At 43.2% G+C, this 25,234-nt stretch overlaps 1 protein-coding gene across 1 annotated transcript in view; it reads right to left on the bottom strand.

The window, feature by feature from the left end:
• The window catches only part of LOC109389079 (voltage-dependent calcium channel subunit alpha-2/delta-3), a gene marked incomplete at its 5' end in the record, with an annotated part of 298,701 nt that overhangs the window by 152,217 nt on the left and 121,250 nt on the right, over positions 1–25,234 (bottom strand). The window contains 9 exons of the mRNA XM_019654329.1: positions 6,304–6,384; positions 9,032–9,153; positions 13,940–14,035; positions 16,932–17,025; positions 18,991–19,088; positions 19,203–19,248; positions 23,134–23,201; positions 24,596–24,657; positions 24,916–24,987. Of these exons, the coding sequence (XP_019509874.1) occupies positions 6,304–6,384; positions 9,032–9,153; positions 13,940–14,035; positions 16,932–17,025; positions 18,991–19,088; positions 19,203–19,248; positions 23,134–23,201; positions 24,596–24,657; positions 24,916–24,987 (739 nt within the window). The remainder of the gene's footprint in view (positions 1–6,303; positions 6,385–9,031; positions 9,154–13,939; positions 14,036–16,931; positions 17,026–18,990; positions 19,089–19,202; positions 19,249–23,133; positions 23,202–24,595; positions 24,658–24,915; positions 24,988–25,234) is intronic.

Genomic DNA, 25,234 nt, shown 5'->3' with positions numbered 1-25,234 from the left:
ATAGTGGCCTCCTGATGCCCGCCCACTTCATTCCACATACCGTTCAGGCATCAGCAGCGCTGCTGGGTGTATGCTCAGCTGTTATGCGATTTTGCTGTTATGCGATTTTACCACACTCGCAAAATCGCACACAGTCAGACCATACACCCAGTATGATAGCGCAAAATCACGAATCGCGATACCATACTGGGTGTATGGTCGGCTGTGTGCGATTTTGCGAGTGTGGTAAATTCGGGTTACCGTATATTTCTTTACATATGCATTGAAGATTCGCGATTTTGCGCTATCATGGTGCCTGTTAGAATGTTGAAGAGCTCGCACTTGCGCACTAGTGAGGTCCCAGGGAGATGCTGATGCAAGGGTGGACCAGACTGCTATAGTGACAGGGCGGGCAAACAGGGAGCAGGGACCAATCAAATCAGGCTTTGTATACAGCCAACAGCCAACCACAATACTGCACCATTGTACAGTACAGCATAGAAAATGTCGACCAGTCAAACCCCTATCATCCCTATCATGGCACCAGCCAAAAGAAAGAAGTATGATGCAAATTTTAAACTGGAAGTTATAAACTTTGCTAAGGAAAATAATAATTGTGCTGCTGCAAGACAATATGGAGTAACAGAAAAGATGGTTCGGGACTGGAAATCAAATGAGAAAGCATTAAAGAGTATGCCAAGGGGTAAGTGTGCATTAAGAAGAGGCACCCCACACTGGCCAGAACTCGAAAAACATGTAGCAGACATGGTGGCTCAACATCGCCAAAACGGTTATGTGGTGACACGAAATACAATGCGCTTGTTTGCACTTCAGTGGGCCAAATCAAATCTGATATTGTTTTACCTTTTATTTGGTGTGTGGAAGGTGTGCGGAAGAGGGGGTAGTCTTATACGGCGAGTATATAACAAACTCTGTATTTTGAGTGGAAATGTTAGGGGGTCGTCTTATACGCCCAGTCGTCTTATACGCCGGCAAATACGGTACTGAATGGGAGAAGATATTCATCAATGATACATCCAATAAAGGGTTAATATCTAAAATATATATGGCACTCATACACTTAACACTCAAAAGACAAACAGTATAATTAAAAAAGGGGCAGAGGGCCTGCGTACACATTTCTCCAAAGAGGACATATGGATGGCCAATAGACATAAAAAAAGATGTTCAATGTCACTAATCATCAGAGAGATGCAAATTAAAATGATTATGAGATATTACCTCACACTAATCCAAATGACTATCATTAAAAAATCAACAAACAACAAGTATTGGTGAAGATGTGGAGAAAAGGGTACCCTCATCCACTGTTGGTGGGATTGCAAACTGGTACAGCCACTATGGAAAACTGAATGGAGTTTTCTCAAAAAATAAAATAAAAATAGAACTATCATATGACCCTGCAACCCCACTTCTGGGTATTTTTCTGAAGAAATCCAAAACACTCATTAGAAAAGATCATTGCAGCATTACTTACAATAGCCAAAATATGGAAGCAACTTAAGTGTCCATCGATAGACGATTGACTAAAGAAGAGGTGGTACAAATATGCAATGAACATTACCTGGCAATAAAAAAGAATGAAATCTTACCATTTGTGACAATATAGATGGACCTAGAGGGTATTATGCCAAGTGGAATACATCACAGAGAAAGACAAATATCGTATGATTTTACTTATATGTGGAATTTAAAAAACAAAACAAGCAAACGAAACAGCAACAAACTCATAGATATGGAGGACAAACTGATGGCTGCCAGGTGGGAGGAGGGTTGGGGTAATGAATGAAAAAAGTAAAGAGATTAAGAAGTATAAATTGGCAGCTGCAAAATAGTCACAGGGATGTAAAGTACAGCATAGGGAATATAGTCAATAATATGGGTACTAGACTTACCAGGGGAATCACTTCATAAGTGACATAAATGTCTAACCACTATGCTGTACACCTGAAACTAATATAATATTGAATGTCAACAGTAATTGAAAAAAACAAAAATTTAAACAAAAGAAACTAATGCCTCATGTCTATAATCTATGTCTTTCTGTTGCTGATCAGATTAGCTATTCTAAGCATGACGTTTTATGCTTGGACCTCAGAAAAGACATCTGCTGATGCAGAGATAACTACTGGGCCAACACAGTTGCCATTAGGATGGGACACAAAACAGTTTTGTATTCCTTAAAATATCCATATTGTTCTGTATCATATTACTATGGTGTGGGGTGAAGCTTTATCTGCTGAGTGCCTCTCTCAGCATTTTAGTCAAATGCTGTTTCCCATTGTCTGGACGGTAAATATTTCAAGCTGATGTACCCACATATAGCAGGTGAAAATGAATCCCATCTTCCCTGAGTCATTTATTCAGTCAATATTTTTGACAAACATATCACGTGGCAGCGCTTGTACTTAGCACTGGGAGTAGAAAGATCACCGGGACAGTCCTTGCCTTTGGAGAGTGTACAATTTATTTAACAAATCAAGATGGAACATTTTAAGGAGAGATTTTAGATTTTGAAATGTCAACATGTACATGTTAAGCTAATTGAAATAATTCAGAATTTATTATCTATTATTTTAAAATTCCAGGAATCTGGACTTCTTCACAAAACTTGAGATGAGGTATTTTGTATTCGCCAGAGTAACAAGTCTCAAAGGAGAATAGGGAGGTCAGACATACACTCCACAGAGGGGAGGAAGTCCCTGCAGAGTGACGCCTTCTAACCTGGCTCCCTCCCTCCCTGTGCATTTCTTTTCTTCTCTAGGTCATTTCCATCAGAGCCTGGTAGAAGCAGTGCCTATGACTATTGGTCCCTAGAGCCCTGCCTCCCCATTGAGAGGAAAGAGGAGAATGAACGCCATTATTTAGGCAATTTATGGAATGCAAGTCAATAATAAGGACAAAACAGGTTTCTATAAGTTCAATTTACAGAATTCTTAGAGGACCAATCCACCATGTTTCAGGTACTTCAATGGGTTATGCTATAAGGAACAGAAGATGGAAAGAACAAAGTCTTTGACCTCTAGGACCTCTTTGGTCAGCTTTTTTTTTGTTGCTCAGCTTTTCATTCACTTGCCCTGTGTAGACAAGGCTTTCAAAATAACTGCTAATTTGCAGTCTCAGGGGCAAGGAAGGGTGTGCCAATGGTAGGGCCTGGTTATGATTCATTTATATCTAGAGTGCCTGGTCAAAAGAAAGAAGTGAGGAAATAGTCATTGAATAAATGAATGAATGAATGAATAGATATGCTGCCAACTTGAAGATGAAAATGGGTTACTCCAAATCCTAGCATTTTTGTACTTCTTCATAGTCAGGTATTTTCTTGTTTGTTTTCTCATTGTATCCCCAAGTCAACCCAGAGTAAGGTGAGAGGGGTAATGAACCCCATCTTATTTTAGATCGACCTTTGAAGACCCAAGACCACACATTTAGCAAGCTATAGAGTAAATGACAAATCTATGTGGACCTTACCGTCCAAGGATTGCATTTCTAATAACAACAGAAAAATGGATTAGGGGCCTGACACACACAGAAGATTCCAGGGCTCTGGAGAGACTTGGTAGGTCAGAGAGAAAGTCCTACCACGTCTTTCTTTGCAGTGGGAAAGCAATTAAGAAAATTCAGCACACGAGTGGCAGCTGGAGAGTTGGCAGGTTCCTCAAGAGAAGGACTGTAAGCAATGTCATAGGCCAAGAAGATGGATGGGACCCATTTATGCACCGAGGCTGACACATAAATGGAATCCTGCCCAGTTTGACTGCCCTTTCTTCAAAGATGGCATTGACAGATGAGTATCTAAATGTTTTTGTTTAAAAAAGAAAACAAGAAAAAAGAAAGAAGAGAATAAGATAATAATAATAAAAAAGAACCCCAAAACACCAAAACAAGAAACTCTTTCTACTCTAATCTGACACATGTCGCCCAAGAACATGAGAATACCAGATCAGGTCTGGGAGCAGTGTGGGCCTTTCAAAGTAGTCCTTGATAATTACTTGCAAAGTTGTACACCTTTCCTTTCAGATAAATTTCATTTAACACAAGGATTTCATTGAAACCCCAAATTACTGCCAGTTGGCTATATCCCATCTGCGGGGGAAGGCACATTGGTGGGGGGCATGCCTGCTCACATATTCCATCTTCACCTGCCAAAACAAGGCTTCTTCCCCAATTAAAATGGCCTTTTAAAAAAATTTTAGAACAGTAAACAATGTCTACTTAATTTGAGGAAAATACACAGAAGAAAGTTACGGAACCCAATCACACAGTGACATGATGGGTGAGTCAGAGTCAGCGAAACTTGGGGGAAGTACTGAAGAGGCTGCTCGGCTTTCAGAGACAGGAGGGTCCTTCAGAGGTCATTGCCTTCACGGTGCTGCGTCCATGGCAGCCTTTGAGATCACACCAAGCTAATCTACTTTATCTTATGTCTACCAAACCCACTATAAAAAGGAAGGTTAATAATCACCAGTTTTACAAGGTAAGAACTAAATACAACTCCTCAGATAACCTGGCTTCTTTATTTTGCTCTGTCATTATCTTCTGCACACAGGGACCAGTTGACACATACTAAGGAGCAGTAAACAGGAACATGTCTCTTCCACCAAAACAAGATGGGCCAACACTGCCTGTGGTTCCTGGCCAACTGTGGAGCGCTACAGTAGATCAGCAAACCATTTGGAAAATTCTTGTTCTTCTCTAGGCTGGATACACTGTGCCCAGGCTGAGCCCACGTTTCACCCATACTCAGCCCCGAAGACATTTATTAAATTCGAGGCATCTGGAAATATTTGAGCATAGTCTGCAAACTTGGACAGAGTGGCTTGGATGGGCATAGTCATCTTAGGGTCAGCACAGAGCATCCTTTGTGATGACTGAATGAGAAACCCAAGGAAAAGGTTTGAGAAAAAAATTTCAAACAGACAGACAGCTTGGTCCCATCATGTCTTTGGCAGCTGCTGCATGTGGTACCAGCTCCAGCAAGATAACGTGCCTCCAGAGCTAGCTGGCTGGGCTGGAGGGAAGCAAGCCTGACCTCCTTTAAGCACGAATAAATCTCCCTGAGTTAAAGAATGATCCTGTCTCTTACTTTCCTCAAGGAACATGAGACACTAAGTGACACAATTTGAAGGCAGCAGCCAAAAACCCTCAGCGTCCTTATCTCCTGGCTGATTAGTTACAGGTCTGCCTCATTTAAGATGAGCTACAGGTCAGATATATATAAAACTGTCTTCCTTGCCATACCCAATAACCCAGAAATAACCAGGGCACTGTCCCCAAATCTTTCAAACCCCACTAATACAATCATGATGCATAGGCTAAGTTGGAAATAAAGTGGGCAAAACACCCCAGTGTTTCCTAGCCAAAGAACAACCACTTCAATCATGTCTGCTCTATTTGTATTCCTCCACACACACATTTGAGAAGACACAGAAGCTGATGTTCAAAGTCACTCTCCAGGACAACTTATTGACGGAGGCTGCTCCAAAACCAAATGACTCCCTTTGGCAAATCTAGCCAATATCAGGATGGTCCTTGGAAGGTCTCCCCCATCCATCAACCAGTGGATTCGACAATTATTTATCAGAAATAGACATCTGCCAGACACATTTTTAGGCTCCATTTTTTCGCAGCAGCTGTCCTCCAAAGAACGCTTGTGGCAGTTTCTGGCCCTTAGGCCAAATACCACCAGTGAAAGCCCCCAGCCAGCCACAGACATCATACTGACACTCGTGAGATGGAGAGAGATGGGAAAAGCCAGAAACAGGGTGTTTTTGTTTTTTTTTTACAATTCAAGGCTCAATTGTAAAATATGTTGGCTTTCTCCTTGTCCTAAACTGGCACCTGCAGATACATTTAAGTCTAATTCCTCAGGGGGATTAGGGTGATGAAAATCTCAGGTTCTCTGGAGAAGGGAACATTGCAGCTTGAGCTTGCCTAAAACAAACCCACAGTTTCCTAGTAGAGCCACCGTTATTGTAGTCATGTGGAAACGGGAGGCGGCGCTTACTTTAAAGGCGCATGCTACCTGCTGTCGAGAAAGAAATACTCCTCTGCACACACCAACAATTTCTTCCTGGCTCACAGTTGAAGAATAAAAGTCCTGGGAAAAATGTCTGTTTTCACATCAAATACAACCAGCTGTTGGAGCCTGGGATTGGAGGAGATGACACCAAGCTGAGGAGGGAGTAACTAAGTTGTTTTTTCCTTCCAAAACCAACTTCCCGGGACACAAAAGTAGTTGACTGGCCAGATAAGCGGATGCTATGCTTACTTTATATTCATTGATTGAAATCCATTGTTTACCTGCTACCACGGGAGATTTCCGTTCATCCAGGAGCTGGATGGAGGTACTTGCTGTCACCACATTGCTTTTGTTGACTGTTCCTGTAAGAAGAAAAACGAAAAATGGACATAGTTACAGTGCACATGTTCAGAGAGCAGTTGTACTGGCTCACAGTCACCAATTCTCCACATGGGGTCGAGGCTCATCTCCCAGATCTGAGCTGGCCTACTCGGTGAAGACACAGGTGCTGGCTAGCCCGTCTGCTCAGGTGAAAGAAGTAATGAACCAAGTTATGACCACCTACACTGGGAAACGTCCAGCCTGTTCTCATCAAAATTATTGACCAGCATAGCCGGACCACATTTTTTTCTAATTTGTGGTTACCAATTGCAGTGTTTACTTGTGTCGGAAATCATATTTATATTGCCTTTCTAAATATAGCCATGGAGAGCTACACGAGAAAAAAGTTTTGAAACTATTTTACAATGAGTTGAAAACTTTAGCTCTGATTTGTTGGTTAAAACCTTACTGACTTATAAAATTCTAAGCCCCGGCCAGTTTTTCTTAGCGAAATCATTCTGAACAGGGATAGAGCTGGAATGCAATCCTTACTCCAAACTCTTATTAATGTGGTAACAATATGGCATTAATATTAAGAGATTTTCAATTACTAACAATGGTTCCAATAGCCATGAATTAAAAGACGCTGAGCACAAATTCCTAATGCCCATAGTTAATCATTGTTAGCCCAGTGCCTAACCTTATAAAAGGTGATCAATGAATGTAAGTTACATGGAATCAATTGAATTGAGAAGCAGGGAGAAGGCAGACCTGAATTTGAATACTTATGACCAAACCAATTAAGAATTTCCTCCTGGCCCAAGTCTAAGCAGTAATGAAAACCAGCTTGTTTTCCAGTGTGTACAGGTATTCAACACACAGTAGAAAAAAGGAGAGAGCTCCACCACAACACTTGTACTTGGTGAGTTTTAACATTTTTCCCTGAATCTAAACGGGCCAAGAAATCTCTTAAGATATTATGTCATCCATAACTTTACCATGAAAAAGGTCAATTCCTTTTCATTATATGATTTCACTGAAAGTTCAGTGAACACTCTACTTGCCAAAAACTAATTAGACAACAGCCTTAATTAATCAAAATTTGTATCTTCCAGACATAATTCTTTGTAGGGAAAACCGTGAATAACAAAACAAACCGACATGAAGGCCATCACATATGTACACACACACACACACACACACACACACCACACAGAATCTTTGGAGGATGCTCGCATATCCCATAGCAACTTCTCCCTGTCCAGTTTTAGGCACAAAAAGATAACTTAATGATTCCCATCCAGATCTAACAAACTAGGCTCTATTTTTTTCTTGAGAGGACTATGAAAAAGAAAGCACCATGAGATTGCATGATAAAAGAAGACATTATTATTGATAGGTTTGCAGCAGAATGAGAAAGTCCATTGTCTTAGTTGATATTTTCAGCAATAAACTGTGATAAACATAATAAAAAGAAAGATTTCTGGCCACCTGGAAATTTATGTTTGAGAACCCACACGTATGCGTGCAGGTACACATAAGCCTGTCAACAAAGGAACACTGACTCAAGAATCTCAGTCCTAAAAGGATCTTAATTGATAACCTTGTCAAAAATCCTACCTAGCAAGAGAATTTCCACAATAACATTCGTCTTTTCTTGAATACCTTCATTAATGAGGGGCCCTCTTCTTAATGAGTCCATTCAACTAATTATTAGACAACCCTTGTCAACACGTCTTGTGCAGGTTTCGAAAGCACTTTTTATGAAGGTGTTTTCATTCGTGGAAATGAGCAAGTGCCAAGACTCCGAGAGCAGGTTTGACACTAAGCACTAGAGAACCTCCATGAGGGTTGACTTCGGAATGCTTGTAGGAGGTTAATACCAAAAGCTCTGATAGAAAACATAAGTAGAGACTGAACTGTCCAGAGCATTCCAGTTTTACAGAATTAGGTTTTATTGCTCTCAGAAGTGTCTACAGTCACAGTACACAGCCATACACAGAATGAACACCAACAATTTGGATGCATGAGACGAGAGAAAGCCAAGGACAATTAAAGAAGCATTTCTAGTTTGACTTGCTTCTCAAACGGATTGAAATAAAACAGTATGCAGTTATTGTTTGGAAGGAGATGATCTTATTTGTTTTTTATAATATCATAAAATCTTAGGACTGGAAAAATTATTGGCTGCATGCTTCCCATGGGTCTCTGCAGCCTTTTATCAGGACAGCACAGGGCTATCCAAACCCTTAGTCCTTGCTCCTGCATATTGAGTTTTAAAGCAGTTCAGTTCTGATGCAGAATTGGGGGCCTCCAACGTGATGTGATTTGCTGAAGGGTCTGCCATAGGATGTAGGCCTGCCTGAACTTTCTCTAAGGAGGGTCATGGCAACATTAAAATAAAAATAATCTGAGAAGTTTGTATTCAAATTCCACATGGTACAAAATGAACAGTCCTGCTCTCTGAAATGCTCTTTGCACAATCTGGTTAAGCAAAATCTTCATTCTATTGGGGGAGTTACACGTATGCACTAGGTCACTGGTACAGCCCTGGGCCGATATTCAGTACTGGCTCCCAAGGCTGAATGTGGCTCTCCTTAGCCTTCAGGCAGCTCCCCCACACTCTGCACGTGATGCCCAGGCCAGCAGGACCAGACAGGCAGCCGTGCCTCCAACAAGGATACCCACCTGTGCTGAAAGGGATCGAGTAGACGAAGCTCCCTGGAATCTGCTCAGCGGCTCTTCGGTACCAGAGGGGAAAATGGTCCGCGTTAAAAATGTTCTCCTTGTCTCCAGCTTTCAGGAAGTCCCTTGAAATGCACAGGAATAAGAGCATGGCGCCAATCAGCAAGGAAAAGATGGACACGGGTGCATCGCAACAGCCTTTGTTGGATAAAAACAGTGTTGGCCTTTACAGCAAGCAAGCAAACAAACAAACGAACAAAGCCTCCGAAAATCATATTAGAAGACCAAAGGGTGGTCAGAAAGCTTTGTCTTGCCTTAAAATCCACACATGGACACCCATTCTTGGAAGTGTAAAATCTTAAGTCGATTTTACTCTTCTTAGATAAGGTGTAAAGGAGGTACATGGGTTCATATGGGGATCTTTGCCCCTTCTTCCCTTCTCTCTCCTCTCCAGCCAAACAGGATGCTCTTGGTTCCCTCGGTAAATCCCTCACCATCCTCTGCCTCCCTGCCTACTGCCCACAGTGATTCTCTCTACCCAGAGAGCTGTGTGCACTCCCCTTCCCTATTTGTTCCTGTCAAAATCACATGAATTTCAAGGTGTACCTCAAATAGCACCCCCCGTATGAATCCACAGACACATGCCAGTTCTTGGTCCACACTGGGGCCCCACAGCCTCAGTCCCTGTCACACAGCCCTCTTTTTCCTTGTCCTTATCTGCACACTTGTCAGGCCCCCATCCCAAGCCTCCCAAGATCGTTGAGGAAAGGAGGTTGTGTTTGCAGTTTTGCTTTTCCACAGAACCTTAAACCTACTGAAGCCCCAATAAGTGTCTGATTTATCTCCCAGGTCATGTTTACTCCTCAGTCTGAACCCTTTGTCTTGGCTGATATGGTACAACACAGGGTTGAAAGTGACTGTCTGGTTAGTCCACACTCTGCAGAGATCTTTTAGGAAGGGAGCTCAATCAGGGGACAATGTGTATGTAGGGAAAAGGCCACTAATTGAACCAGAAATGACGCCATTTTCAATCCAGCAGTTTGTAGCATGGAATTGGTTCATACAGACCATGGAGAGAAATACTCAGATATTCTACATTGTTTCACCATGGTTGAATTTATATGCTAAATTAAACTGGTTGGTTATTAGAAACTACTTGAACTTGGCATCTAGCTCAGGAAAGCATTCTGTAGTTTTAGGGAATGGTCAACCAGTGATCCCTTGATATCTTCCAAAGATGCAGGGCTCACTCCTCTGAGAGGAAGCCCATGCCATCAGAGGCCACCCACAAAATCTTAGCACTGAAATCTGCCTTCCCGTAACTTGCACCAGCGTCCTAAGTACACTCCAAGGGCAGAGACCTTATTTTCCTTGAAATTCCTGGGGCCTAGCACTCATTGGGCACCCAGTGTATGCTTAATGATCACAGAATAAATCAAACCTCATATCCAGATAAGAGCTCCTCACATATGAAAGACACTTGGCCGTGTCTTTTCTAAACAGTATTTCTCAGTTCTTTCAGACTCCCTCCTCAGGACGGCCGCCAGCCTGTGTAAAGGCTCTACTCTGTTAACATCCCATGACAACTTGTGCTACTGCACCTGGGCGTAGCACACCAAAAATGGTCTGGTCTTGCTGCCTACATTTATTTACTGACTCTCACCAATAGGATGATGCTCCAGAAATTAAAATCTTATTTTGTTTTGAAGTTGGCACAAGCACTCTGCTCTCACTCAGAAAACCAACTTGGGAGCCATGGACAAGACTGAGGCGGTGCAGGCATCCCCGCGCGGCTCTAAATGCTGCACATAGGGGGTTCCAGGATGGATGGCACGGACCAGCTCCCCCTGACCCTGCTGTATTCAGTGGTAATGTTTCCTGATCCTAAAATCATCAGGTTTCACATGTACTGAAATGTGAGCTTTTTCATTTTTTCTTTAGGCCTGCAATTCTTCGTAAACCTGATTTGGACAGGTGTGTGTAGGAGACCGTTGCCTAGTTGTAGGTGGGATGAACAGCTGCCTTCCACACTCCACCGTGGGCACAGACATGACATTGTCACTTGTGTCACTTCTGCTCAATGATGAGATGTATATAAGCTTATGGAGGAGGTGACTTCATGCAGCAGTTAACGGTGCATTAAAGGGCCCTTTTCCAGGCACGGTAGGTGGGATGATACCTTGGTGAGGCGGTATGAGGTGGTGCTGACTTAGACTGATGGAGGCACTCATGCTTTGGGGATGACAGGAAATAGGTCTGGAACACTGCATGTCTGGCTGGCTAGTGCCTGCTGGCTCGAACCAGACCGGGCTGGCACCCAGGGCAGCAAGCAGGAGCCCGTAGAGCGTGATCTCTATTAGCTCTGTATTAATGCGAATGGGTCCAGTTGCCAGGAAACCTTGGTGGTCGGTCCCTGACAACTACCAAGCAGTTATTCAGAAGGAACCAGGAAAAAGAGAACTGATTCTACAGAATCTCTGAAAATGTTCTTCAGGAAAAGAGATACTCTGGGTAAGATGAGAGCCTTCTTCTGTGTACTAGAGACTGCTCTGGTGTTGTATAAGACAGGTCTAGGTTTCAGGTAGAGCTCAATGACCTTGGGTGAGTTACTGGGGTCAGTTACTGAGTCTCACCTAAAGAGAATAATCATATCACACTTACCAGGATATTATCAGAATTATATAGCACCATATGTAAAGGGCTATGTAAAATGAACATGGCTCGAACAAACATATGGGAATCTTAAAGCCCAGCTGTTGCTTTCATTCTGTGTTTCAAATGGAAGCTGTGAAGTACTCATCTCTTAAACTTAGGACAGCACTGGATGCTATGTGTGTGACATGTGATCCAAGAGGGCACACTGAAGGCTCGGCATATATTACTATTGGGGATGATGACAGGTTACAGAGGCCATGAACTACAGTGGAAATATTTCCAACAGCAGGTGGTGGGGATAGGAGATGGAATCCCAGTACAGGAGGCTGATGATAGTACAAGCTAGCTCGGGGTGGGAACCTGTATTACCTAGTACTCCCCCCAACATTTTGAACTCTTCTTTGTATGCCTTCTTAAAAAAAAAAAGGAAAAGAAGGAAAGAAATCATAAAAGCTTTCTAACCATGACTAAGTAGAATATATCCAATAGTTGGGTCTCCATAAATACCATTTGATTGGAGGGGGTAGATGTCTAAGACCCTAAGACAACAGAACTCAAGGTGCCTCTATATGAATCAGTGATATATGTTTCTTGAAGACAAACAAAATATTTCATCCATCCAGGTACCTAGTGTGTACTCAGTCTTACTCACTGTAATATCAGAGAATAGAACTCATGGTTGTAGATATTTCTAGCTTCCCAAAGCAGTCAGCTATAAATTCTTTGATCCTCACAATAATGCGGGGAAATCATTACCCCATTTTTAAGATGCACAGAGTGAAGCCAATGAGAGAAAAGCCAGGTGCACAGTCCAGCAGTCCCGAGTGTGGTCCTGTCATCTTTCAACTGTCACAATAACACAGATATCGGACTAGCAAAGTGCTATGTTTCGTGGTGGTTATTGTCTTTCTTGCTTGTTTGTTTGGCTTAATTTCAAAACAAACTACAGCCTTTCTCTTGGAGCATCAGACGGTCTATCGGCGTCTCCCTTTGCCTCTCTGGATCTGATAGGGAGAAGACAGTGCGTGTCTCGACCTTTCTGTTCCTTCCTAGGAACTTGCCCTTGGGAAAAGTAACTGTCTGAAGGTAAAGGGTGAAAGAGGGCTTGAAAAAAATCAAGTCACAACTATAGCCAACTTCCTAAAGGACAAATTTGAGATGCTGAGAAAGAGAGTCCTTGAATAAGAATTAAAGCCAGTCCACAAAAGATCTAAAAATCTACTGACCTGACATATACCAGGCTTGGTTTTATGAGATCATATGGTGGTGTCAGGCCCTTATCCAACAGGGGCGAGAGCCCTGCTGAGCTGGGCTTGATGAAAGGGAGCATATCCTGGTAGGCCCCTGCTGGGCCCATCCCTCTCAAACTGGCAGCCACCCTCTGGCTTGGTTATTCACAGCCAGGTACCCCAAAGGCCAAAGTACATGAGGTTCTCTGGGAACCTCTGAAGAGCCCCCTCATACACTTTACAAACTTTCTGAATCTCTGACTTCATTTGTTTCTGGCCTAATAAAGTCTCTTACTTCAGAAAAAGGAAATTGAGAAAACTTATTAATGGGCTCAGAAAAGACTCCCCAGATTCACACCAGCTCTGGACAAACAAAAATTTAAAGAGTGAAGGCCCCGTGGCTCTCTGAAGTCCCAGGGGCTGAGCAGTGGTTGAAAGGGCAGGCATCTGGGTACTGGACTCGGTGACTAGGCTCTGCCCACTGTCCATCTGTGTCTCTTTGGAAGCACAAAGAAGCATTGTCAAACCCACATGACACCAGACTGCCCACTCCTGGCTGTGGGGCTCTGCAGGCACAGAGATTTATCAAAACATACACAAACAAATAAACAACAGACTTGAAACACTGGTTCTTGGACAAGCAGGAATTCCTCAGCAGAGCTGCACAACAGCTGAACTCCCTGAAGCCATTTGTGGGGGGATGTGCTGTCCCCCTCCTGGCAGCTCCCCCAGCAACCACACCATCTCCAGAGTTCTGAAATGACGTACTCGGGTGGTAGAGGACTCTAGGACAGTGGCCAGAAGCCAGCAAGCCTGAGGAACAAAGGATTGTGGAAGGGCCAATGGGCAGGTGAACACACACACTAGGGCCCCCGTGGTAGAACAGAGAGGAAAGTGTCACCAGGCCTGGGGTGGCCTGAATTTTGTTTCTGCCAGTGGTGGAAGGAATAAAGAGGTAAAATAAGCTTTCCTTTGAACCTCCCCTCTCAGGGTCTCACTGGGCCCCACAGAGAACCCTCCTACTTACTGATTGGTGAGCTGCTCAGCCCCAACAAACAGGTTGATTCTCGAGAGGCCTGTGCGAGTGCCGAGGAAGGCAACCTCCACACCCTTGTCGGAATTCCTGAAACAGAGCAGCAAGCATCAAGGGGATTCTTCCAGACAGTAAGCAGATAATGGCTTTTGCATTTTAAGACTCATGGAATGTTTTACAAAATAGCAGTTTTGCAATCTGAAAATTTAAAAGAAATTATAGAAACACACACACACACACACACAAGCAGAGAATACAAACTCTTGTCACTTACAAAAGTTTTCATCATCATTCTTGCAAGAAAAATTAAGAACTCCATGACAACAAAAGCACCATGAGAAAATGCACCCCCAATGCTAAATAAACACACCTTTATCTCAAGTTTCTGGGTACAAATTCAGAGAGCAGGCTGAGAATGGGAATGGCTTTAAGGAGAGGAAGAAAATCCTTACAGCTGGCCTAGCTTTCTGCACTGATGCTACAAAGTCTATGCTTGGTCCTGAGACCATTTGTGGAATCTGTCATTAGTGAAAACAAGCAACTGAACCACTTGATCAAGTGTGCAGCATCCCACAGCCTGGAAATGTCTAGGAGTTGAATTCTGTACCATTTGGGGGGGTACCAACTTGTAACTTTGATCAAAGCATAGGCCTTATCCTCACCAACCCCAGAGACATGAGTAAAGAAATAGCTTCTTCAGACAGGCCGGCAGAATGCCAGGCATAGAAACCCTGAGGATTGTCTGAGCAAAGAAAAGTCATTTCAAGACTCATTGAAGATGTTTTTTTCAACTTTCAAGGCAAATTTTGTATTTTTGAGCGTGTTCGTCAGGATATTCACAATGCATACATCTTTAAAAAAAAGGAAGTGGTCTTTCTCCACAAATACGTAATTTATTCTACAAGTAGGGAGAGCATACTGATTCTCAAGTTTGCCTCCTTGCCCTAGATGCTAAGAGCAATTTGATTCGAAGCGTTATCCATGTCATCTGCAATGCAAGATTCTCTGGTTACTTGATCTTTGATGGTAGTCAAAGTGGTCAATACTACCTGTAAGGATTTAAGGGGTGAATAAAAACCAACACTATGCATTTGTTTCTGCTTGTAGCCTACACCACATTGGAAAGCCAAGCTGCCCAATCAGTTACAGATGTGGACTACAAAGCAAGCTACCATTTTGGAAATCTATAGCATGTGTTAGGAGTGAATCAGCAATCTTTGTACAGGATTTTGAGTTTCACAGGAGCCTGAAAGAAACATTTCTATACCCACTAGAGATTGCAATCACAGGAAAGGCTTTGACTCTTTCCCACCAGCCCAGGGAATAAGACCCATGTAGGTAAATGGTCCAAACACACTCCAAATATAATGAGACTGGCAGTCTGTCTTTGGGGCTTCAGGCTCATGTATTAAACTACCTATCTTACATCTCCATCTGGGAGGCTTATAGTCACTTTTAGCTTGACATGTTCTGGAAAGGAACTTTGGCCATGTCCGGTCCCAAACTTGCTCTTCTTTCACTGCCTCCTGTCCTAGAATATGGTACCATTCTCAACCCAGTTATTCATATCCTAAACCTAAGAATGATCCTTGACAGTTCAGCCACCCTCTCCTCACACAGCAAACCCATCATCAAGTCTGGAGTCTTCCTTCAGAGGCATGCCACAAGTGCATCTCCTCTCTGTGTCCACTGCCGCAGCCCTGTTTAAGGGGCACATCCCTGGGAATGCTGTGTAGGGGCCTTTACTACTGTTCTTATGTCATTACATTCTATTCTCCACAAAGCAGTAGAAGGATCTTCTAACAATACAAAACTAATCATGGCCTTCTTAAAATCCTTCAATGATTTTCTGATACTCAGAGGATAAAATCCAAAATCTTTAACTTGACTCCCCTGCAGTCTCATCTCCTGGTAATCTTGCCCCCTACCCTCTATATTTCAGCTCTGTTGGCCTTCTTTAAATTTCTCAAATGTGTCAAATCCTTTCTCAACTCAGGGCCTTTGCACCTTCTGCTCCATTTCCCTGGAATTTCCCCAACCCTTAAGCTAGTTCCTGCTCAGAAAAACCTTCCCTGTCTTCCATCTCCTCTCTAGGTCTTGTTACAATCTGCATGTCTTTACTTTTCCTTCAAAGTCGTTATCACAATTCTTAATAGCATAGCACACTATCTACCACAGGTATCATGATGGCAAGAATTATGTTGAATTGAGTTACCTTCATTTCACCCACACCTAGCCCAGTGGCTGGCACATAACAAACATGCAATCGATATTTGATGAGTGAATGACTGAACGGAAATAAGAACACAATGAATAATAGATAAGACAGAAGAGAATATACAGTAGGGAAGATAGAAGAAGGAAATAAACTAATAAAGAGCAGAAAAAGAGAGCGAGAACTGAATAATGTATGATGTGAAGGTACCTGAAATTATTTTTCTTCTCAGTTTGAATCTAACAATAACACAATAATACTAAGAAGCTGCTGAAGCAGTTCTCACCCCAGTCTTTGACAACAGCTACGCTTGCCCACTCCCCTCCCCCAACATCCTCCACTTCAGAAATAAAACCACAGGGTTATATCTGACACCCTAATGAAACAGAGCTCTCACTTCCCTGTCCTTCTCCCAACCTAATCTGGCCCAGGTCCCAAGTTCCCTCCAGACTGTGAAGGAGAGGGCGCCATGGCAGGGCAGGAAGCGAAACGTTCCTTCCGCCTCCCTCTCTCTCGGAAGTGTCACCCTACCTCAGCATACCGAATTTCATGTAATGTTAAAACTCAAACAAATTATATGTCAAACCCAGTAGCTTGCCATCCAAACCCAAGCTGCTAATCTGCTCTAGCTCTTGTGGTTTGGAGCTTTGGGGAAAATTAAAGAACTTTAACACCAGGCTCCTAAAACAGTTTAGTTCTTTAAACTATAACCATATTTTGGACTGTTTGTGGGGAAATGGCCATGAAAGGGGGACACGTGCAACCACTTACTCAGATTTGTTGAGGGCAAGGCTGGTCCAATAGGCTTCAATGGGAGCGCTCACCACGGAGTCGAAGAGGACTTCTTGTATCAGTTCTTTATCACCTGTTGGGAGGGACAGGCTTGAGAAGATGGCTTTGGCTGGGCCCCAAACAGGGGCACACGAGGTGCTCCCTGGGCTCCTTTTGCAGTGTCTGCAGGCTACTTTCTCACTCAGGGCATAGCTTTAGGCATAAACCTCCCACCAGCCAAAAATCTGAAACAGTTCTGACACTTGACATGGCAGCAGTACAGAAGCCCCCAAAGCGTGTGGATGATAGTAAGTGGCGAGTCTTGGGTATCTCACACTTTGCTTTTCTGCTTTCTTTCCTCATCTAGTAGTTCATGCCATAGACGTCTTGCCAACTCTGGGATTCGGAGACCAAAAGGCAGCAGTCCTCAGAAAGTTGGCTCTTCGCACCCCCATTTCTGTCCTCTGTCAGAATCTGTGATGCTTCGGGGCCCTGATTTCATCGGTTGCAAGAAGGGTAAGAGATATAATTGTATAGCTCCTGGGACTCTTATTTTGTGATTCTGCCCATTTAAGATTTTTTTTTTCATTTTAGCTGGGGGGAATAAGTCCCTGTGGAAAGGGGCTCTGTGGAGATCTGTGGAAGAGGCTAAGGAATCAGGGGATATCATGAGTCTAGCAGAGGCATCCTAGAGCTCCCCCATCACCCCACAAAGAGGGAAGTTCATTATCACACACAGCAGGTTAGTCCTCTTCTAGGCCAGGGCCCAAGAAGATAGTGGGGCTCTGTTATACAAGTAAACACTGAAAACAGCTCATCACCCAAAAGGCAATGAATAAACTGATATGAATATATATATATATATGATACAAAACAATGAAAATAATAGTATATATTGTTTATGGGTGCCTATGTGTATAGTGATAATATAAAATGTATGGGTATGATGAACAAATACAGGATGGTCATTCTCTGGGAGGAAAACAGGACCGGGCAGGGGCACTCAGGGACTTCAACATTATCTGTCACGTTTCCTTCCTTAATAAGCACCTGCAGCAAGTATGGCAAAATATTAAGGCTTGATAAAGCTTGGGTGGTAAATATAAATGCTTTTTAAATATTCTCTCTATACTTTTGTTTTCTAAATATGTCCTTAAAAAGGTCAAAGAAAATTTAAAAATTGGGCTTATAAGATATCCATCTAATCTTTCCTCTACCAGAGCATATCCTGAAAAGTGGATCAACTCCATGAAGATGTGGTTTTGGGGCTGGATTACCTCCTCCTCCCTCTCACAGGGCTGCTGTAGTTATTCTAGAAGACAACATGTAGAGAACACTTCACATCACCTAATAAGTGGTATCTCTGAGGGCTACGGGCAGGTGCCATGCTCCTCTTTGGTGAGTCTCTCCCTGCCCAGTCTGTAGCTACTGCTGCTCATTATGCCAGCGCAGGGTCTGACCTTGCACTTGGTAAGTGTCAGGCCTGATGCTGCTCTCTCTGCCCCTCTGCAGCAGCCACCAGACATTTCTGACTCATTGAGTTCCCTCAGAGGGCATCTGGTGGGGGGAGAGCAGCAGGTCATACCCCACAAAAGGCAATGGGTCACAGTGGTGGTCCCACTCTGGAGAGAAGCAAGAGACCTGGATTATGGTCTCAAATGAGACAAGTCCTCCTCCCAGCCCCCATTTAGCATTTGTGAAATAAGGGAGCTGGATGAGCAGATATTTACCATCCCGTCCCAGGTGTATCCTTTTCATCCTATTCAGGTGTTAGACTAAATGGTTCAGTAGGGGGACAAATCCAATGTAAAGGTTTAAACAAGGACCGGGTATTCTGCATGATTTTCTTTCTCCTATTTCTTTCTCCTATTTCTTTCTCCTATTCTTTCTTTCTTTCTCCTATTCCTCCAGGGAGCAGACATTTGGCTGGATTTACTGTGATGGATAGTCTCTGCCAAAGCAAAGCTTCCCTTGACAACTGAGGCAAAGGATGGCTTTGAGTCTTCCCCTCCCCCCCGCCCAACACATGCACACAATGCCCAGTTGGAAGCACACTCACATTGGAGCAGAGGTTCTCTGCCTTTAAGGTACAGCTTAATAGCTTCTAACTGAGACAGATGACGGTGCTCTGGGTGTAGGTCAGTGTTGCAGTAGGACCTGAGAACATGACACAGCCCAAAACAAGAGCATGTAAATATTTACAGCATCATCTTCCAACTTGAAATCAAAGAGGGCACCAAATGCCAGTGCTGAGGGTTACTTAATTCTTACCATTCATCTGCCAAGGACACATCAGGGTGTTCTAAGTCATGCAGGCCTGGAGGTCAAGGAGAAGACGTTCATGAGTAAGTGCCACGTGTGGGGAATAGACCCCACCCCATCCATCCTCTCGCATGCTTCAAATGTTCTATGGCAGAGCCATGGGGTGGTTAAGGGTAGACATCATCCCCAAAGATATCTGCCTGAGAAAAGGGACTCTGCACAAAGAAAACAAGTTCTCTTCCCAGGCAGAACAGTCTCCCCGGCTTCCACCTCACCCAGCCCCCACTGCCACCTTTCCTGGCCGTGGATCCCAGGAAAGCCTTAACTCCCTGTAGAGAGATGATACAGCAGCAAGTCATGGGGGAGAAACCTAGCATGATGGTGGGAACACTGACGTTGGAGCCCCGTGTAGCTCAAGTTAGGAACGGGGCAGGTTCCTTTACTTTTTTACATTATCAGTCTCTCCATGTGAAAAGCAGGAATAATAATTATAATAACTGACATGTGGTTGTGAGGGTAAAATTATAGTTTGAGTGATATGAAATTGCTAATACTCAATTGTTTTGACCAGCAAAAATTGCTAGTTGTCACAGAATCCTAAGCAAAAACACATCATCAGTCTGGAAAGGTGGCTAGGAGAACAGGGGCCATCAGGGAATTTGAGAGTTTTTATAGACTGCCCGAGACCACCCCAACTCTGTGAAATCATTCTCTTTTCTTGTGTCTTCATGTGACTTCATTTCAATGGGCCATCAGCAGACTTACACTTCTGAGTGATGACCTCAGGGACTCCAGTGATGTTTAGAGCCTGTTTTAGGATGTCAGGGTTTTCAAATGACCAAAAATATCTCACTGTGTTCAGGATTCTAGTTTCCTCCTCAAATACAAATGTATGAAATATAGCAAAATAACAGACCTAGCATCACACACTCATGCTGGGTGTCACAGGAAGTAGGGGATAAATTAGATAGAATATCATCATATATTATCCAAGTGGCCATATCCTGGCTCCAACACGTGCTGGTTGAATAATCTTGAGAATGTCTCTTCAACTCTGAGTTATATCCACCAGGAGATGTAGGTAGTAATGCCTAACTCATAGATTCCATAAAAGCATTAAATGGGGTAGTGATTAGTCCCTAGGACATCCCATGCATCCATCAGTCCCCTTTCCTTTTCCTCCCTCCCCCTTCATTTTATATATTTACTGAGCATCAACTTAGTACTATTGTGCACAGTACTATCCTAGGCCCTGAGAATATAGCACTGAATCAAATAAAAATCATTTCCCTCACAGCATTTGCTGTTTAGTGGCAGAAAAGAGATCTAAGTAAATAAAATTAAAATATATAACTTAGCAGTTAGTGACAAGGGCTATGAAGGAAAAGAGAGAATCGAACAAGGATAGGGAATGCCAAGAGATGGGAAGGGTTGAGAAAGACAGTTTCAATATTAACCATGGAAGTCAGGGAAGGCTTCACTGAGAAAGTGACTTTTAAGCAAAACCCTGGAGGTGAGGGAGACAGCCATGGAAATAACTGGGGAAAGTGCTCTTGGCAGATGGACTTGCAAAGGCTTTCACGCGCGATCTTACTTTCCTGGAATACTGGGTTAATGATGTCAATTTTATTGATTTTTCTAGTTTCTGTTTTCATTAACTGTCATCCGCAAAGCCTTCTCTAGCTCTATTTCATAGGACCTATAGATGACACCCTGAAAGAAAGATCTTTTTGATGGCTCCCTCCCTGAGTTCCTAGGGCACCAAAGGCATTTAATTGTTCCCTACTTCTCTCACCTCTTGTTTTGGGCCTCCTAACAAAATCACATCTACTGATGATTGACAACACAGACAAAGATGACATAAGCTCCAATTTATTGCACAATTACTGTATACTACATATAAAAGATGCAGATAAAGTGTCAAGGAGCTTCAGAAGAGGAGTGATTTCAGCAGGTACAACTAGAGCCCATGCTTTCAACCTCAGTAGCGACTCCTTACACTCTGAGCAAAATCTACCTGTTCACCATCTTTGTAATATCTGGCATTGGCAAAGCATTTTGAAAATGCCTACATTCTGTGGGGCAGCATTCCTTATGGAAGGTCCTACAGAAGCGTGGTTGCCATCCCCAAGGTACTCCTTCCTTCTCCAAGAACGGAACAGAACAATCATGCCTTGGCTCTTGCCGATGACAAGACGCTCTCCTACTTAGCCCAAGGGGAAGCAGCTTTCTCCGGCTCTGTTACTCAGCAAAGTTGGCAGGATTAGAAGTCTTCTTATTTATAGAGGACCAACAGAGAGAGGAAGATCTGACCTCATTTGTGTGGATAACCAGACACTCTCCCCCTTGCTGAGAATTCATACTAATTTCTTGCATGGTGGTTTATGGTTAGCTCTGAAATTCTCTCTATATGACCTCTCAGCCTGACAGCTGTGGAACATACAGGGAGAAGATAGTGACTAAAGAAGTGATGCAAAAGAGACAATGAAAACAACTTGCAGGCCCATGCGTTGAGGATTGACTAAGGGAATGGACACGAGAGGTAAATAATCCATTAATTATCTGTCCTCTTATTGTTCTGACCATGGGCTATTTCCTCAGCTGACCTCAGATGGCTTAGACATAAATATTCTGGCTTCCTAGGCAGTGACATCCAGAGCTACACATGGTTCATAGAGCCAGAAAGTTCTAGGATTAAAAATAAAATTAAATACTCAAAACATCCTGTTGAGTATCTTGCCCAAGTCACAAAGTTGCCTGTTTTCTCTTGCATGCCTCTGGGAAGAGGGGCCACACAAGTGATTAGCAGCGGGCACACTCTGGGTTCTTTCCAGGCCACAATAACCCCCTTCCGTCCCCTGCCTACTCCTTAAGATCACACAGTCACTTGGCAAACAAAAGCCAACCCCTGTGAAACAACGCATGGAGAGTCAGCCGTAAACCAGAAGGCTATCTATGGACCTTGGCACCTCAGGGACAACCGATCTCACTCTTCATTCTCTGCTACATCCGAGCCACAAGGTGGTCTGGCTTCTGGAAGCTCCCGTTCATTTATAACTTGCTCCAACCAATTCAAACCTGGCTTGTAACTGACCTCCCTGCTCTTGGCTGTATTCCGTGGGGACACCCCGAAAGAACACGGGTCTGGTACAACTCCTTCTCTGTGGAGATCTAAAATGTAACACCCAGACTGGGCAAGGGATGTACTTAAGGTCACTTGGTTGAAAAGCCCTTCAGAGGCCAGCCCCATCCCTCCCTGTGAGCTGGTGATATTGAGATAGCTAACTTCTTTGAGCTACTGGTTAGTTGGGAGATAAAAAGGACAGTAAAGGGTATGACAGCAATTTTCAAGTTTAAAGAGCTGTACCAATTGCTACCATTTACTGGGAGTTCACGATGCACTGATGCACTTGAAGACAAGAGGATCTGAGATTAGCAAGGTGCTATGTACCCCTCTGACCTATGTCAATCATTTGAATGATCCTGTTTCCCTTGGGACACTGGCTGCCATGAAACACAAGTGAAATTTGTGGCTCAGTTGTGGAGGAGACAAAGCCTTGCCTATTTTTGTTTTCTTTTTTTTTTTTCCCTTTGGCTTGAGGTTTTACATGAATTTGTATTTCTCCTGGTACTGATTTTTATGGATGAAAAGAATATAGTTACTGGATGATGCCTATGAGTGGACTCAACAACTCTGTGGATTAAAGCAGAATATAAATAAATGAAATCACAGGGAAGTCCACCACCTGTTGGGGTTCCCACCATTCTGAATCAGTCTAGGAAAATGAGGTAGCATCGTGTGGGCAATTAGTTGAGCCACATGCCCAGGGATTGGTCAGAGGGCCGGGCAGATGGGGAAGTTCTTCATTTAACCCAGTGGTGGGCTCAGGGGCTTTTTCCCCCACACTAAACAATAAGGCTGATCAAGGCAGCGTCTTACCTTCTTCAATGGTTACATTCCCTCGGAAGAAATATTTCCCATGGCCTCTGGAGAGCGCCACACCTAAACTGTGCAGAGAAACAAAGCAGACCTTGAAATTCATGGCATCGACTGGAACAGACTTGTGGGCTAACTTTATTTTCCATTTTCACATTTCCATTTCATATTCTGTAAACAATTTTTCCAACAGTTTATTTTGAAAACCCCACTGATTATAGTTGGTGTTGGTTCTTCTTAGGCTCAATCAGCTGCTTCAAAGTAATTTTTCTGATTGGAAGTGCCAGAAACAATTGGCTGCTCTCATGTGTTTTTAAAGAGGTGTGGCGAACTGCTTAGCTCTCTAGCCAGCCCTCTCTTAGACACCCTCAAAGGGGTCACTTGCCCTGGTCTTCACTACCACCTTAGGCACCCTGCCCTACCCTTGGCCACAGATGGGTCTTTCCAGACCTTAAGAGGCTGGGACTGACCAGGGAAAATTAACCCCTTCTCAAGGACCAAAAGGAAAGCTCCCACCACTCGAATGTGACCACGTTATTGTGCTGTGGGCTTCTTTGCTCAACCCTCTCTCTAATCTAAATAGACTTTTCACACCCTCACTGGCTTGCTTTAAGCTCTTTTCTGTTTCTGCCCAAAGTAAGAGAATATGTTTTGAAAACACAGTCTCTTCACTTGGCAAACCTACTCAGTGGCCATGTGTTCCCTTGATTGCTCTGGTTCCAAATGGAATCCACCCACGAACCCTGGCAGTATATGACAATGATGCCATGATTTATTTTTCAGATTAATCTATAGTTGGCAAATTCTTTTCTCTCCTTAGCTCTGCGAGGCACCAGCTCAGGAACATGAGGCAGCCCCCTGAGATAACTTTTTACAAAAGCTGTTATATACAACACTAAGCTAACAGTCGTGGGAGACTTTAGAATGCCACGCACACATCTCTAAGCAGGCGATGAGGCAAAGCCACTTTTCAGGACTGTTCCAAAGAGAAATAACAGGATTCAAAGGTAGACAAGCACAGAAGGACAGTTCAGAGAAATTAAAATGGAAGCACAACATGGAGGAATGGATATGCTATCCCCAAGTTTGAAGGATTTTTTTTTTGTCATGGAAATAAAAGGTGAAATGGTACTCACTAGGCAGCAAGTTAGATGGTTAAGGACCCTGATAACCCTCTGAACTTGTCTCTCCACCCTTAGTTGGAACCCCAAAGCTTATTTGCTTGATAATGAGATGCAAAGCCATGACAAATTGAGTGAGTTCTCCTAGGTGAGCCTGAACCATCTTCCCCCTCTGGAAAACAAAAACAAAAGCAGCCTGGGAAAAGCCCCTTCCTCACTCTTTCCAGCCTTTTGGCAGGGTGTTTGGTTATCTTCAGATGATGAGCTCTGAGAGTGTCAGCAGGTTTTGTACAAACACAACTGATGGGTCTGATGGAATGTCCATGTATTATGGTCAGCTCTACCTGAAAGGAGTACCCTTGATGTCTGTATAATAGTAGTCATTTGTCATCACCAAAACCCGTTTCTAGATTGAAAAAAAAAAAAGTCGTAGAGAAAAGAAAACATGGTTAGTCTGCTAGGTGAAGTTTTCAGAAATAAATAAAAATAAATGGACACACTATGATTAGGTTAACAGTACTACATGAATCTTGTTTGAGATAAGTAAAGACAAGAGAAAAATGATCTCAGCGAAAGATATTTATTCCAGATAGAGCTTTCAAAGCTAATTTTTCACAGTGGTTTGTTTTAAATTAAGAGGCAAGAATGTTTGAGAAAAATGTACCCCTTTGTCCACTGTCTTCTTCACTTCCATGGAAAACTTCCCAGTCTTTCGATTCACCATGGCGTTTCTTAACTAAAATGATAAAAAAAAAATGGTGTTAGTTCTTCCCTGGGTTACCATGTTATCTGGACACCTTGCATCCTCCGGCTCGGGAGCACATTTGATGGCTTGTGTAGAGAGGTATGGTGGCGCTGGGCTGTTTCGCATTGAATCTTGGGTGCTTTTGCAGTAAGTCTGCATATTACACTCAACTCTAAAACAGGGCTTCTGAAGAATAAACAACCAATGGCTGTTGTACAGGGGAGAGAGGCTAACTACA

The sequence above is a fragment of the Hipposideros armiger genome, unplaced genomic scaffold, assembly GCF_001890085.2.
Source record: "Hipposideros armiger isolate ML-2016 unplaced genomic scaffold, ASM189008v1 scaffold_220, whole genome shotgun sequence".
Lineage (NCBI taxonomy): Eukaryota > Metazoa > Chordata > Mammalia > Chiroptera > Hipposideridae > Hipposideros > Hipposideros armiger.
The sequence above is the reverse complement of the archived record's forward strand: the minus strand, read 5'-3'. Positions and strand labels throughout refer to the sequence as shown.